Below are 18,035 nucleotides of genomic sequence, written 5' to 3'. Positions count from 1 at the left end.
TCAATGAAAAGAAGATCTTAAAGAAGTTTCACTTCAAAAAATAAAATAAATGATCGTGTACAGCTCTGACCCAGGAAGCACGGCTAGTCCATTCAACGCGGATCTGATTAAATAATCAATATTAGAAATGTACCTATATAAAGTCTGTTTTTTCTCTTTTGTTACGTTTTCGAACAATTTGAATGCGCTCTCGTGATTGGTTGGAAAATCTTTGTTGATTCTATGAAACTTAATATTTCTATTGGCTATTGCTTGTAAGAACTTTTTGTATTTATAGTCTTTTTGATATAGTAGTTAAAAGTAATTTTTATGTTCATCTAATTTACCTTTAAATTAAACTAAGGCGAATACTTAAACATAACATACATTATTTGTGAAGTTTGTCAAAATGACAGCTATTTACTAAAGTCCGGTCGCGGAGCAGGAAGAATTTCGTACATTAACCTGTTATTACCTGTCACTGTCACTCCCTTGTAAAAATAATGTGTCTTGCTCGCACAGGTGCAATGACCGCCGTCCTTAGGGATTGTAAACCTTAACCTGAGAGCGTAAGGATTGTGTTTGCTTGATTGGTGTCAGGTGTTTAATTATGATTTTGTGAATTCAAAATTTATAAGAATAAACCTCAAACTCTTTATGTCCAATCAAAATCCGCCTAAGTCGAAATCGTGTGTTAGACTAACGTATTTCTGTAATATTGTACATAGTAAATTATTTTTTGAAAAATAAGGTCATAAACAAGTTTCACTTCTTATGTGTGTACACGCACACTTTTTTTATATAATATATCGTGGTTATTGAAAAAGTTAAAATGTAACTAACTAATAAGTATTGTAAATGAATAAAAGACATTTATTTAATAAATTAGTAAAAAACAATTTCTCCTCCAAATATTTCATGTAATTCTTTCACTTCATTCAAAAATGTTTGTGACCACTGTCAGTAGGTAAAGAGGTCATTGTACGAAATTCTTTCTGCTCCGCGACCGGACTTTAGTTAATGTAACACCCCCTCTACACTACTCGCGAAGTTGAACGAGGTTAGACGAATAGAATAATGTAGAGAGGCACTTCGGCTTACTTCGTCCAACTTTACCTCGCCTCGGCCGACTTCCGTTTGTTGTCGGTTTTTGCGCCCGAGTCAAAGGGCACGAAGTTACCTGAAGTTCGTTCTGAATATAAATGTATGCGCTCTCGCGAAGTTGAACGAGTGTGTAGTGTGGCACCGCGGACTTCGGCCGAGTACTTCGCCGAGGAACTTCGCGAGTAGTGTAGAGGAGGCATTAGGATATAAATCTAACTTGTATATTTTCATATACTTAAAGAAAAACATACTTGTATAGAGAGTAGAGACTATGGAAATCTCTTTTGAATCAAAAGTTAAATAAGTTATTAATTATATAGAGATAAAATTGATTTAAGTAAGGTATGACTGTTAGTTTGTTAGTTATAATGTTTATTTAAAATGAACCTGAAATATATTATGAGGTTGTGTATGTAATCACACTTTGTTTTATTATATTTTACCTCTTCTAATAAGTTAATGATTCTTTATTTTGACAGTTGAAAAAGAAATAATCCCTGCTATATATGTATTAAAATATATATTAAAACTAGCGGTCCGCCCCGGCTTCGCCCGTGGTACCTACATGTTTAAACTATCCTATCTCTCAAGTTGGATCGAACTGCACATGGTGTGCGAATTTTATTATAATCGGTTAAGTGGTTTAGGAGTCCATTGAGGACAAACATTGTGACACGAGATTTATATATGTATAATAAGATTATAAATACGAAAGTAACTGTCCGTCTCTTTTTCACCCCTAAACCACTAAACCGTTTTCTTTTAATCGATTATCTATATGATATAAATTCGTCAACTATAAGCCAAAGCAAATTAAAAACAAGGAAAGGCATAAACATAAAATTGGTGGTATTATTTTCTTCTCGTTGGTAAATAATATTTTGTAATTAGTATCGTTACCCCTTTTATCGCAGTTAGTTGGATAAGCTATAAGCACTGCATATTAGATGCAGCCGGGACGATACTTATAGTTATAGCGTTCGCTTTATTCCAGAGATACTCAAATCTTTTATTTTATACGCCACCGCGAGTGTTCTTTCACCGATTTATATTTTTTATTTATTTATTTAAATCACATAGAACTTACTATCATTACAGGATTCTAACCTAATTCAACAGGACATGACCCCATAAAAATAGTATAGTGCCGTCCCCCCAAAATTGCAGGCTGTTACGCCGCCTGCTATAATAGCGCACATAATAATATTATGTACTATAACAGTACAACTAGTAGCGAGTATGACAAATAGCAAAGGTTTTGTGCGTGTTTCTTTGTTACGATTTACCCAAAAAAAAAACTCAATCGATTTAAAAAAATACTTTGGGAAAGCTACATCTTTACCAAGCTACATATTATTATGATATTTTTGACGGGGTCAGACGGGGTTATATCAACTCTCTACTCAATTTTATATTATTATACATAGTACAATTTTATTGACAAGCCAACCAACTCTAAATTGGACCTCCGGGACTAACTCTTTGGGAACCGATGACATAGTCATTACGTACCATCCACGTACAAACTTCTTAGTTGGAAATAGTTTGAATGGCATTCGTGTTCAATTATTGGTGCTATTGAACGCTCCTTACATTGTAACGGCTTCAATACTATTTGCGAACTAGTTTTGCATGCGGTTTGTCTTGAAGGTATGTATTGGAAACGTTATTTGCTAAATTGCATCGTAATTTAGAAGGAAAAAGCGTATGGAAGTGTTATAATTGTGCAATTCAACGAACTTACCTGAATTGAACTTCTATTGTAAATATATTCCTGGCTTGGTCCAAGGCATAATGCGGGGAATGCGGTACTACATATTAAAAATAATATCTTGGACCAAGCCATTTTCATACTAATATTTATTACTATCGGACCTACACTTCGTCTGTTCTCAAAAGGAATATTTTTGCTCACGTGGCATGATGTTATAAAGACAACAACGTATGTTTTTCTACTTGAACCGGTATCTAGATCTCAACGAATTGATATGTAGTAATAATAGTACCTAGGTACATTGCTATAAAATATTTAAACTATGTACCTAATTATAAAATCATAGTGCGCAAATGTTTTCGATCCCTTCCTTTACGTACTTTATTTCTTTAATGTCCAACACTACAGTTTCAAAGAAGATTAAAAATGTAAACCCCCTACAAAGTTATGCCTATGTTACACAAAACTTGTCAAGTGCAAAAACAGCACGTCTAGAAGCAAACAATGCACTTAAAATTAATTTTACAAAGAGGTGCATCTGCAATGTAATTAGTGACGTCTTTTGAAGAGCGCTCCGACGCGGCAGGGAATTATTGTTAGCGATTTTACGAGGAAGATAAATTTGTTACTGTTGATATTACGTGACGTAATTCTTAAAGATAATATTGTGGTAGGTAAGGTAAAGTGGTAGCAGTTTCCTTTGTGGCGATTTTCATACTTTATAAAAGTTAAATGACGTGGAGAAGGACAATATGCTAGCTAATACCTTCTTTCCAAGATTCTATTGATATTTTATATCAAGCTGATGCTGTTTAGCCAATGTTAATATTTAATATTTGTATCTAATTAATTGTGTAACCGTTCGAACAATTAAAATAAATTGTATAGGTACGTTTCCGTTTCCAACTGAATTAAACTCTGATGCAAATGATAGGTAGGTACACGAAAATAAAACACTTATTCAACTGAAATATCATTTAAAACACGAGCGTACAGCTTTTAAAATACCTCCGAGTTTCCGTTAATAGAAAATAGAAACAGAGTTAGAAATTGTAGCGAGAATTTTAAACTTTTTGCCTCCACAACCGCAATAATTGCATTTAGTGCAAATGCAAAACAAAATCGTGCGAATAAAAAATATCCAGTTTCAGAATATCATTTGTGTAAAATGTTATACAGATGTTTTTTTTAATTTTGTGCTAAATTCTTACTCGTTTAGTGAAAGAATTTTAAGGATACATTTATAATTCAGTATTTTAACAGAGTCGCGTCCGTTTAGAATGGTATTTCTAACATACCTACATTATTATGTAAAATACCTACCTAAATGAATAAAAATGGATAAGTACATGTTACTGTTCCGAGTCGTATTTTTTTCTTTGATATCTCGATAAAATGTAATATAATACAATGTAATCAATATATCGTACATTGTAAAAGTTAATTTAAAATCATAAATGCCGATTATATCCCTACTGCAAAGATAGTAGGAAGGTAGATAGTAAATGATAATTTTACCACCGAATGATACCTACATGTCCATTGAAACGGAACTTTATTTATTCTATTATATATAAGATCATTGAGTTACTATGTACTACGTCGTATATAGTAACTCAATGTTGAAGATGAAGAATTTACGAGTGATGCCTCCCTAATTATCTTAGTGTTAGGTATTACTCAAGGTGTCCGGCACGGCAGGTTAACTGGAGATTAATTAGGGTCGGTTAACTGTCGTAAATCATCCCCATCTTGTGCTATAACGTATTTCATAGCTTTAGTTTATGACCCAATTCACAATTGGACTATACTCGTAGTTTAAAAGCGGGTTGTAGATATATTTTGTGCTCGTTGTTTGGTTTATTGCTTACCTTTTTGGAATGGTGTCTTGTTATTATGTAGTTAACATTGTCGGGTTGTTTTCTATTTCAAATCTAATGTGTACCTATCTACTTCATTACTTACTACAAGATTTCCGAATAAAGGTATATAATTGATAACTTTTATACCGACATTACTATCTACATAAATATTCACTTGCAAATCTCACCTCTAGGTACCTACTGCATAATTTACCTATCTGTCAAAATATTGTATCACATAATTTGTTGGGTAAATAAAACATACTTAAATCTACATTTTCCCACAATATCTATACAAAAAGAGAATTGTACTACAATATTAATTTAGATTACAGGTAATTAAAGCATTCAATCAATCTCAATTAAGATCCCAAAAATTCTTAAGAAAATTAACAGATGCACATCAGTCTTCCACGATAACGAAATGGGGTCAAATTACTGGGATATTTAATACGGGCAGATTAATTTTATTCTCCATATAATTGTCAGGAAGTAAGAACAATGGAGATGGATGGTTGGGATCTATCACATTCAGCTTTTTGGTGTTAGGCATTTCTACGATATTCGCGATCACTTCATATTAATTGTGTGGACGATGATTGCTTTGAAATTAATAAGGCGAAGCTTTAGTTTTCACTCAATGATATGGTGATAGTAAAATTTGTAAAACACTAGATTTCCGCTCTCGGCTTGACCCGTGTATTCAAAGAAAAACCAGCATAGTTCGCGTTCCTGTGGGATTTCCGGAATAAAAAGTAAGTAGCCAAGTCTTATTTTGGGTCTTCAGCTACCTATAGTATTTCCGTGAAAGAGTAACAAACATCCATTCTCACACACTGTCGCATTTATAATATTAGTAGAATTGAAAGTTGGAATGAAATAGATGTTCTTCTTCAGTACAAGCCAATTGGTTAAAGAAAAAGCTCGTTCGTAAAAATATATTTCTAAGAAACAGCCTGTTAAATAGGCGCGTGTTTTCCATTTAAAATGCTCCATTACAATCTACACATCTACATTACCTACTGTTGATAGGCTCAAGAGGATCAGCTAAATCGTTTCAAATCCAGAAAATCCGACCTCGTAACTAGAGAGTCATTAACATAATTTGAAACCTTAATTGTTCCCGCGAGCATTATCTGTTTTATAGTCGCTCGTTACAATTCTTATGGCTAATATATCTGTGGTATTAAATTTTGACAACTTTTCAAGTGTAATAAGAGGTTTAAACAGGATGGGAGGAACGTAATTATTTTTATGGTGTCCTACTTCGATAACTTCGAATATTGTTACGACGTTGTTTTTTTTTCGGGTTTTGGAAGAGCTCGAATACAAAAATGCATATTTCTTATTACCTATTTAAGCACCTATTAAACGATCGTATAAATAGTCAGTAAAGATTTAAATTACGTAATTCTGCTTAAGGCTGAGTTCCTGAGAATGACAAGTGCCAACAGTGATCAGACTATCGGATGAAAAAATTTGGCGTATATTCCCAACCCTTAATCGAGTTCTATTTTAGCCCAAAGAGTATATCCTATTTTCCACTACGGATTCCAGTCAATTTGAAGTACAAACGTTCGCTTTTTATCAATGTACATCTCCTGGGAGTGGTAAAAATGTATTAGCGGCGGGCAGTTTTCCCTTGATAAGGGTTAGTTTTATGGACGACTGCGTGTATCCGGATTTATTGATAGACCCCTGTCACATACCCCGAGCTCTCAATGTATTGACATCATAATTTATTTTTGTGACACGTCGTTTGTTATCCATTTTAATGGAATTATTTTTGCTGTAAAATGCAGAGTCTTATCTACGATATTGAATGCAAATCCGATCTATTTTATCATATTTTTGAAGCCAGTATTGGCGATGCTGTGAAAGGCCTTTGTCGATATTTTCGCTTTCATGTAAAGTTGTAAATGGATGTATATTTTAAAAGCGCTGTATTTAAGGTGATGAATTAATTTTTCTAACATTTACGGCCCTTTTCAAACCTTCGTAATTTTTATATTATTAAAGTTGTCGTGATGAAAATTCTTGACAAGAAAGTTCAATAGTAACAAAATACGTCTACCGTTTTAGAAACATGATTCCATGATATTTTCTCGATAGAAAAAAAATACAAAGTTCTCATTGTTATTTTTTTATAATCTCTGGCATCTTCAAAATAACAAACGTAAAGTTACGACTTTTTGGATATTAACTATAAAATATACAACCTATACGTCTACAGATTTAGAATTTTGAAATAAACAAGAAATACTTGAAATTAGCGCGCGACCAGCCAATATAGCGAGAGCCGCCCTGTACCTTCCTACCCCGATCGCTGCACGAGTCATTCCCCCTACGGCCGTCACACGGGGAACTTGTGTCGCTCGCGCAATCGTAAAAAAGGGTGACAACACGATAAGACAAAATGAGACAAATGGGGACAATAAAGAAAATAAGAAAAAGAAACATAAAGGTTGGAGAAAAAAGAATGCTTACAATTGGAACAAATTAATGAAGAAGTTGGTTTTATTTTAAATTTGATGATAATTGTATTATAGACGATGTTTGATATGTACCCCTGTTTTAAGTACATAACGAATGTGTAAGATTTTTTTCATTTATAGCATAGATAATCTTTTCAGAAATCCGGAATCCAGAAGGAAAATAAACCCACTGATTGTTCACAATGTGAACCCACTCCTTCGTAAGTACCTTTATTCAGTCAAAAATGTATGTTATCAATGCTCTACTGGTTTTATCGCATGATTCCATTTTTAGCAAAAAGCAACAAAGTGCAAAGAAATAAAAAATCATGGTGAACTTAGTGGAAGTATGGTGGCCGTAATATGGAACAGGAGCTCATTGGAGTAGTTATTATATTTAAAAAAATACGAAAAAATTTCAAGAATTACATTTCTTAGTAGGTGGTAGATAAGTATGTTGTATAAAGAATTTGATGTTGATATTTATTTCATTTATACTTACTGCACCTGTGCAGGAAATTGCTTAGTACTAAAACAGGTTTATATTCATATTTACATAGCAATGTGAGTTTTCATTTCGAAAAATTTTGTGTAAGTATATTAAATTGAGTTCCTGGGTGATCTGGAAACACAATTGGGCCCGGAAGATGGCGCTGCAGTTACTCCTCCTAATCACATGAACCGATTTGGATGAATATTTGTGTGCACATTTCATTGTTGTGGGATGATTGGTTGATTCGTTTTCACATTAGCTAATATTATGTATTTTTGTTGTAAACTTAATTTAATGTTTATAATACATTATTATTGGTATAAATAAGCCAGTGTTCGTCTCACATTGCTGTACCTGCCTACCTACCCTACCAGGGCCTAACTTTGTTCTGGCTATTTTATTTTGATTATTTGTAATGAATAATTACAATTATAATAGAGTGCAAAAAATAAATACATGCGTCAATATATTTTGTGTTTTTTTTAAACAATTTTTCTATTTAAAAAAATATCATTCCGACCGCGGCTTTGCCCGCTTGGAATTAGGTTATATCGTGAATCCTGTTTTATCCCACAGAAGTGTTCAGTTCGGATAAAAAGTATCCTATGTGTAAATCCAGGCAATTAGCTATATTTTATCAAAATTGGTAATGTAGTCTTGACGTGATTAAGTAACAACTAACAAAAAAATATACAAATTAACATCCAAAGTTTCGCATCAGTTTTACTGTATTAGTGATATCTTCCACTCTTGACTTTGACTGAGAAGAATTAGGGTTTATAACTTCTTTCAGAAATAGTACCTTTCATTTCTGGGCATGATGTAATATCTACGTCAGCATCAAATTCTATCTAAATCAATTCAGTAGTCCGCGTTATTGATTACCATTTCATTTTTTCAGAGTAACAATATTTTTTGTTATTTTAAAGATTATTTATAACCTGTATTATTTTGTAATAAAGTAAACATTACGAAATAATAATAATTATTAATAATGTCTAAGTAGTTGTTGGAAAGAAGATTATTTGTTTATAAGCAAGAAAATAAAACCAATAAATCAACAATTGAATAAATGTATAACAATATTATAACTGTATGACGACTCCATACATGTTTGTCCCGAGTCGGCCAGCGGCAGCGCGGCGAGTTTGCAAGAATGACTTCGCGCACACCCGCGTTCGCGATAGCGAGCTATTAGACTCCGCCCGCCAAGCAGTGGATTTTTTTTTGTGTATCGTCTTAATACGTTTTTATAAATGTTTTAATAATAGAGCTTATAATTTGCGTCTTATGATAAAATGTTGTACTTAATATTATAAATTTTTTTAGGGGTTTTCTGTCGTATCCATCATTGCTTTGCTACAGTTTTCTAGAAAAAGCTAACACGTTAAGAAAAAGATTTCTTTTTGTATATAGGGATAATGTAAAACATCGCAAGTGTTAAGTTTTTATATTTTGACGTTGATGAATCGTTTCGTAAGAACCTCGTTATTTAGGTTAAGTAATGGATTTCTTACTTCTCAATTAAATAACTTGTAATTATAGTACCTATACCATTTTAAATGAAACTAAACCTTTTATATAGGACTACGTTTGTTTTTTAAATTTATTTGAGATTAAGTTGCACTAAATAGCCTACGCAATCTCACTATTCTTTACTTAAAAAAAAAAACCTAATACCACAGTGCATGTAACTAAACTCTACCAAACGGGTTGATAGATTTAATGAATTGATTGTGCTATTTCGTTAGGTAGGTATATTACATTTCATACCACTAGGCACTAGGTATTTAAATAATCTTTTAAAACAACGTTTGCCGGTTCAACTATTATTCTATGCCTACAAAAAATAACGAAAAATACCTATATTAGAGCGATCTGCCAATAAAACAATGTTGTTTTCCATTTGGACGCCTAAGGGAAAATGCCGTCATAACAGTATTCGTAAAGGGTTGTTTTTGCGCCCGTATAGATAATAAAAATTATATGGTGACCGTTTGTTATTATTCATATATCGTGTAGTAAAGCCTTTTATTTGGCCATGTTTTTTGAAAAAAATTTTTATTCGGGCCCAATATTCAATCATATGAATTGTATTCTTCTTTATAAATGGTATTGGCAGTATTCATTCTTCATATTTGTTACTACGCGGTGGAAAATGAATTTTATTTTATTTACTTTTTAAAAGTTATTATAATTTAGTTATATTATGTTCTTCACGTTTTACTATTGACATAATAAATACCAATACAATTTAGGAACATAAAAAACCGTTACTGAATAGGTACTGTATCTATACATATACAAAAGAAACAATAATTTAAAACATTAAAATATAACTAAAAAACATTCCAATATATAATAATATAAACTATAATATAATAATAAAAACTCTACAAAATGACAACTTTCATATTAAAATATTTGTACGCGAAGAGCACTAGAAAATTTTAAATATTTTATGATAATATTTCTGAGAGCAAACTTGAAACACAAGTGGTGTAGATGGAACTTTATGATTTAACTTGCAAATTTATTTATATCTATTTGCAGTTTTCAGTTTCACATAATATCAGATTTTAAATAAAGATTACCTATACTACCTATATAGTAAACTACAAAATGACAAGTTTCATACTACTTTTAACGAAGTATTTATTAACTGAATCTTATTTATGGTTCTCTTAGTAATGATTTTCAATAAAGATATTTTCTAGTAAGTAGGTAAACTTTCTTTTTGTTAATATAAAAATCTTCTAAATTTCAGTTAACATGGAGCTTAAATAAAGAGGTAATTAAAACCTATATTCGTAGTTCTTGGTTTGAAACAACAAGGAAACAACCCTAAATTTAAGGAGTAGCTACAACACAGTCCTAAATTTTAATCCTTATTACGCTGCGCTGTATTTATCTAGATAATGAACTTTATCATCAAAGTATAAGGTCGATAATACTTTACAAATGATGTTACACGATGAAGTTGGTTAAGTCACGTCTGATCAATTTATCAATACAATGATGGATCGAAGTTCAAAGAGAATGGATGTATTCGTTCAATCATCAAGTTTCGGGGGTATATTTTGTGCCTTTTAGAACTTAAGTGTAGAGCCATATTTGGAAATGGCTTGAGAATAATATTTGTGGATATTTTGAGTTGTTTAGAATATTATGTAGTCGGTATACAATTCATATTGGTGGTCGTGGATAGTATGTGATATTTATATTAGTTAAAGATTACAATTGATTACATTTATTTACTCTGCAGTCGGTTAATAAGACAATTTTATTGATCGTTAGAAATAATATTAATTATATAAAATCTTCTTCCAGATTTGTGATCTGAAAAATTATTGAAAATAAAAAAAAGGTTTTGAACAAATGTACCTTAGCAATTACAGAGTCGGGTAATCATAAAATTTTATTTTAAAACACTGAAAAGCATTTTACACAAATAACAAATTCTAGCATTTCTTTTTCGCACCCGACGCAAACTTCAAAGCATCAATGCCTTCCGGTTGTTTCTTATCAACACGAGATATTAACCTCTTAAGATACGCAATAGCTACATGTGGGTTCAGACCTTTCGGACAGGCTAAAGTACAGTTCATTATGGTATGACAACGGTATACCATGAAGTCATCTCTCAAGTCGTATAGCCTTGCAGCCGTGTCCATATCTCTGGAGTCTATGATCCATCTATACGCGTGGAGGAGAGCTGCTGGACCCAGGAACCGTCTGCCATTCCACCAATAACTAGGACAGGCTGTGGAACAACAAGCGCAGAGAACACATTCATATAGGCCAACTAATTTCGCCTGGTCTTCAACGCTCTGTGCATATTGGTATGCCCCCAAATCACTCGTGCGTTCTCTGATCAAATATGGCCGAATACCATCGTAGGCATTGAAGAAATGTGTCATGTCCACGACCAAATCTCGAATCACATACATATGCGGTATTGGATAGATGGATATCGTTTTATCTGGCGGTATTTCTGTGATGCAAGCGAGGCAATTGTTTCCTTGAAGGTTGATAGCGCAGGATCCGCAAATACCTGTGATAAATAACAAATTATGTATTTTGCAGTGAAAAACGTGTTTTAGAAAGTCTAGTTCAATTAATAAATGTTTAATAGTACCTTCTCTGCAAGATCGTCGGAAGGCAAACGATGAGTCCATGTCTTTTATTTTTATCATAGCATCAAGTACCATTTTGCCACATGTGCTAACGTCGAGGTCATAGTTCTTCATTTTGGGTTTATCTTTCGATAGAATTCCATCATATCTGTATACTTTAAATACCCTTCTGGGATCCACGTCTTTCTTTTTAACTGGCGGAGCTTTATGACCAGAATATAATCTAATTATTTTAAATGATTTGTTATTTATTAATAACCGATTGAACATAATTGAATAAAATAAATTGCAAAAGTTTAATGCTCTAAAATATGATATTTTAAAGATAACAAATAAATATTTCACGATTGATTTGCTTTGATAATGACATGTGACATTATTTGACAATTCCTGTTACATTTAATCGTAAATAGTGCAATAATATAGTTTATGTATCTACTGTAAAGACATAAATGTAATCTGTAGAATGGCCTTTGATACTTTTATTTATTATACTTTGTAAAGCATTAGTTATTTTATTCATTTAGGATTTCTCAGTCTTATTTTCGATAGGCAATCGTTAATAACATGAATCTGCTACGCTTTTGATTCATTAGTCAAAACTACGCTATTTGACGTCGACAAGTTTATCCCATTACAAAGCATAAACAGTAACTTTGGTTAAACTTAAATTAGCCCGTTAAATGTACGGTTAAAGCAGAAACATCAAAGAGTTTGAAATTAAGCACGTGCTTAAGCGTCCCGTAAGTAATCTGTGATATAAGTGTAACTTTAATAATACATTGGTTTATTTAATTGTTTGGCCAACTTAAGAGTACCTTTAGTTACTATTTATTTAATCCTGGAAGAAAGTTAAATTTCAATATATCCCTTAAAGCTTTTCTGTCACTTTTTTAGTACATGTACTTATTGCCGTGTAAATCTTGAACGTTCCAAAAAATCTAGAAAATTGACTACGTTGGAGAAAGTACGATAATAATCCTTTATTTTTCTCCTACATGCCAATTATAGAGAACATTTGATTCCTGTGCTAGGTGACTGTTGAATTTAGGGATTCCCGGAATTAGTGATGGTTTATGTTTCTGGTCAATAATAGCTATAAGGAAATAGTTTCCGTGTTTGATTTCTATTGATTTAACTTTCAGGTGAGATAAACTGTTGTTTTTGCTCTAAAGATTATGAAATATTCAAATAATTCTATGACAAAATATTCGAAATATAGCTGGTCCGTTTTTTGGGACAGTGCCGTAGATACAGGAAACTAAGAACCCATTGGCATGTCCCAAGAAGCGGACGTTGCCATGATTCGTACTTTAATAAAATATCACTTTTATGGGATTTTATTGCTTTAGAGTCTTTAATTATATGTAGAATTATTTTTAATTAAGTTCAAAATGACGAATATAATCTAAGATAAGTTAAATCTGTTGGGTCTACAATAGAACCGGGAGTTCCTCAACCTCCACATGCATTTCGTCTAAATGTCCTAATCATCGGCCAAATATCACGTCACATTTAGAAAAACCATTATTATTTGTATTAAATGAAACCAAAGGTTGCTTGACATGAAATAATGAATGTTATTTAACATTCCACACAACTAAATAGTGTGATTGAGCTCGAGAGGGCTCAATTATCATTTGTTAGGTATTTAGTTAAAATTGAAGAATATTTTGTTATAATAGATAGTGAAAATACTGTGTGACAATAAAACAATAAAATGTGCTACTTGAAATTGTTTTCAATTGTGTTATATTAAGTGAATTTTATTTTTTTCATTCTTATTTTATAAGCTGTATGACAGCGTTGTCCGTTTTTTGAGACAGCAATGAAGACGGGGTTCTTGGCAAAGCCCGTTTTAACGGACATCCTGAAAAACCTACTTACAGAAAATTTGTTTTATTTTTTTCTCTACTATAGTATTTTTTAATCAATATCTATCACTAAAATCAATTCAGGTCATATCTGGGTACATTATTTCAGGGCGTGCCGTGTTAAGGGATATTATGTATTTTACATTACTTTGCATTCATTTTACAAGAAGGTTTACAATTAAATCTATAAATATATCTACTTATTCCCCTTTATCTGATATGCATTCGCGGGCAAAACGTAATAATATAGCCTATATAAGAGATAAATAGTAGCAAAGTTTTATCAAATATTCACATACATATCTTTATTACACATTATATTATGGTTATTAAAGCTTATGATATGCCGAAACGGTTTAGGAAGATTGATTATTCCCTCATAAAAGAAATAATAAACGCTGTTTATGTTCTTGTCAAATAGATTGATATAATACGGAGCAAGGCGAGCGGCAAAAATACACACATTTGAAATTAAATCATTTTTAGACGTATTAAAACGCGATGTATTCTTTATATTAAGATGTTACATACTTACAAGTTACAACACGTTCAAAAAGTGTAATTGATCTATAATAATATGTAGGTATGTACAAATCTTAAGGGTATAAGTAATAACAATTAGTCTAGTAATCTAACTTCAAACTGCAATTAAAGTTTACCATTAGTGTAATATGACTTCCAATAACAACTATTAGAGAAACGTGGAGAAACGATCGTCCAGTCTGCTCGTTAAGACAGGCTGAAAATACTTGCTTTAATTGTGAAATTTCCAAATAGTATAGCCTAATTGTGTAATAATCGATAGTTCATTAATTCCTAGGTGTATTTTTGCTTGTATAATATGTAGGCTCAATTATCAGTAAATTTATTGACAGACGCATCTTCAGAAATTTTAATTATAGGTGTCTGATCCGTCTACACGCGTGTGAAGAAATCAGCGAGAGAAATATATATAAGAAATGTATTTTTGTTATAAAATAATGAATCCTCTTACAATATTTATAATGGATTTGTATTCTGAGGTGAGATCTCTGAATAAATTGGTTCAGTGCATATTGCATTCGATTCTGTTTGCTTTTATATTCCTCGACGAATTTTCCAAAGAAGTAAAACAGGTCGTAAAGTATTATTCTTCCAGGTATTGTCGTAACTAATTGTCATGGAATATTAAGATTAGTATGTGCTATAAAATAAACGCCGTGTGTGAAATAAATAATGATAAATATAAGCATAACGGTACATAAATGCATATATAAATTCGTTGCAGATAGGTTCCTCCACAGACTAATAATAATATACTACGTATGTTCCTCATATTTAGAATAGGTATTAGAGACTGATTTTGCTGTTAACACATTTTAATGAAATGTTTCAAGTTCGAATCCACGAATATATCAGTGATTTTTTTTTTCATTTCATTTATAGTAATTTATCAATAAGTGATTAGGCAGATCCACATAACGCGATCGTTCGATGATTGATGCAATTGCCTCTCGAGGCTGTTCGCTATGTATGGATCCGCCTACTCCATTTTTATAAAGTCTAACTATCTGATAGATAGCTCAAAGAAAAAACTTTAATGAATGGAAGTTTCAGTTGTTATCTGACTAATGTAAAAGTGAACTTATCGCAATAATCTTAACGATATTCAAAGAGTCATAGAAATACTTCAAACGGGTGATTTAATCTAAAAATATCATGTTCTTTGACTTTTATATACATCGAGCAAAATTCAGGCTGTTCAGTTCTTTATTATTATTAAATTGAATATTGATGTGATGCAAATACACTTAGGTATCTATCTATGTACATATTTGTATCACTTTCGTAACACAAATAGGTAAGTTTCAGAACCAAGCAGTTGTTCGTTACATAACATTGCCATTTCTCTGCTAAGGGGATAGCACTTAAGCATCGACACTTCCTTTACTATTGAAACTTTACACATTTTTAACAAGAGTGTATTTTCTTGTGGACACAAAAGCTTAGCGGTCTCTAGCGGGGACTTACAAGTGATCGATCGCAAACATATCGCAGTCTTTCTGCCAACGGCATTAATGTAAAGACACACTTCGATAAATGCGATAAAATCTGCCCTTTTAATATGAATTTTAAGTCAACAACCTAAGATACATTTTGATATACTTTCTAACGAACTAGAGCGTCACGCTTTATACTTGTGATTGATGGATGTACAGATCATCATGCTTGTATGTTAGTACATTAATGTAATATCACAGAATACATAATAGTAGCTAAACGCTAGTAATATTATGTTGCTCAAAATAATATGTTGTTGTTAATATGCGGTTTTGGAAGCTTGTAAAGCACTGTCATTTCAGTTGCTTAGACTTGCGAAGTAGCAAACAATATATCGAACTGAATGCTACCACATGGCTACCACATATATGGTAAAACAATCATATTATGTTGGCACATAATGTTATAACACGTAACGGTATAAACACGAAGAGCTTCTGTTATTGTAAACAAAATTGATGACGAAATCTCCAAATAAACTTAATTTGTTCCAGTTTGTAGTAAAGTTTCAAACGATATATGCGTCTACTGGTTTATAAATAATTCATATTTTAAGTTTAAACTTCAAACAGACTTGAGTTTAGACCGCAAAGTATATTTTAAAACTTTACTCAATTTGAGTGAAAATATTGTAGAACTTTTAGTTCCTGAGTCTCACTTCGAAAGTTGTTAAAGGCTATAGAATATAAACGAAGACCAATAAATCAAATATTCATCCGAATAACTTTAGTTGGAAATCGTATTATCATAAATGTAATGCCCTATTATGATTTCGCAATTTACTAATAAGTCAAAATAAATTAGATTTATACATATACCTATAGCGGTTAGTTGGATTTACGTGACACAGGCTTATATGATTATCCCTATCCCGTTATGTATCCAATAAACAAATTAATTAGATATTATTTGATCAGTTTTCATTACGAATTGCTTGGTAACGTTATTTTACAGTGCAATCATTAGTATAAAAATGAAACCATAAACGTAAACAGATATCAATAATTTATTAATCATTATATTACAGGTTGGTGACGATAAATAAAGGGATTGTATATATTTTATTCGATGTGTTAAATGTTGAAGATCTTTAAACACGGATGGGGCCGACAACAGCGGGGCTGGGTTCGAGAACACCGACGGGTTCGGGGTTGATTGCGATGACGTCAATGGGGTTGATGACAACGGGAGCGGGGGCGGGGTTCACCTCGATGGGGGAGGGGATGACATCAACGGGGGCAACGTCGATGACGTCAACGGGGGAAACGTCGATGATGTCAACGGGGGAAACGTCGATCACGTCAACGGGGGATGGCACGATGGCGGGGGATTCGGGCATGGGCACTTCGGTGATCTGGAAAGTAAAAATTCGTAAACCCATAAATATTCATTCGTTTTAAGTATTATCGACCAATTGTAAATACAAAACTATCTACAAATAATAAGTTACCTGTTGGGTTTGTTTGTTCACGTTGACGATGACTTGCACCAAGGGGCTGCGGGGGGCGGCGACGGGTTCGGGGAGGGGGATGGCGGGGGAAGGTGTCAGGTCAGTTTCGCCGGGGACGATGCCGGGGATTGGCACCAAGATGGAGTCCTGAAATTACAATGTAATTAATATTTTTTAAGGCGAAAGTTATTTGAGTTGGGCTAGGCAAGATTTTCTTTGTAAATGGTTCAGTAGATTTTGAATGAAATAATTTATAACATAATATATTGTAAAAGGCGAGTGCTGAAACACAGAGTGCACACTCGTTACAAATTTGGAAAAGTAAAAAATGATTTTTGGTTTGACGAGTATTATTACACACTACTTATTTTTGTACGACAATTAAATATTAAACAGTATCTATAAAATGATGGTAAAATAAAATATGGGAGTTTAATTCTTTCTGAAACATTTTGTATGTTAAACTGAAGGCTGTAGTTACTATATAAACTCCAAAAATGAACATTATTTTGACTTACAACATCTTGTCCTGCATGGATGGCAGCGTATAAGTTGTTCAGAGCCTCCTCAAGGATGGGGATGACAGCGGGGTCAGTGTTGGGGTTGGTCAGGGCCGCGCTGAGATCCTGGAGCGTCCAGGAGCTGGGGAGGGCGGAGCCCACAGCGAGGATGGTGGCGAGGACGGCGAAGAATTTCATTTTTTATCTGTGAAAACAATTTGAAAGTTTATAAGTGAGGAGACTATTGCAATGTTTCGGATGCTATGTGAAGGCGAACTTTGTGTTCAGGTATTCTTTTATGAATACATTTTTTTAATTTTTTGGTATAAAAGTATAATTATAAGATTGCTACAGTTTATTTTAGATGCATTTATTGAATGATAATTTTATAATTATAGGAAATGGTATT

The 18,035-nt window shown here is 32.6% G+C and overlaps 2 protein-coding genes across 2 annotated transcripts; both read right to left on the bottom strand.

Moving 5' to 3' along the window:
* Nucleotides 1-11,087: 11,087 nt before the first annotated feature.
* On the bottom strand, nt 11,088-15,666 carry LOC149897123 (succinate dehydrogenase [ubiquinone] iron-sulfur subunit, mitochondrial-like). The gene is made up of 3 exons (XM_090117030.1): nt 15,647-15,666; nt 11,765-11,985; nt 11,088-11,680 (listed from the first exon to the last, which is right to left on the bottom strand). Exons 1-3 carry the CDS (start codon nt 15,664-15,666, stop codon nt 11,088-11,090), a joined length of 834 nt encoding a protein of 277 aa, XP_089973156.1.
* Nucleotides 15,667-16,664: 998 nt separating this feature from the next.
* Nucleotides 16,665-17,826, bottom strand: LOC149897122 (uncharacterized). Its single transcript, XM_090116624.1, has 3 exons — nt 17,645-17,826; nt 17,127-17,273; nt 16,665-17,030 (listed from the first exon to the last, which is right to left on the bottom strand). The coding sequence occupies exons 1-3, from the start codon at nt 17,822-17,824 to the stop codon at nt 16,767-16,769; spliced, it is 591 nt and encodes a 196-aa protein (XP_089972750.1). The 5' UTR covers nt 17,825-17,826; the 3' UTR covers nt 16,665-16,766.
* Nucleotides 17,827-18,035: the final 209 nt, after the last annotated feature.

This window comes from Colias eurytheme, chromosome 26 (assembly GCF_061535395.1).
Source record: "Colias eurytheme isolate Ceu_HAF_F1 chromosome 26, ilColEury1 Martin Lab GWU primary, whole genome shotgun sequence".
Classification (NCBI taxonomy): domain Eukaryota; kingdom Metazoa; phylum Arthropoda; class Insecta; order Lepidoptera; family Pieridae; genus Colias; species Colias eurytheme.
Note: the sequence above shows the minus strand (reverse complement) of the source record. Positions and strands in the feature narration are given on the sequence as shown.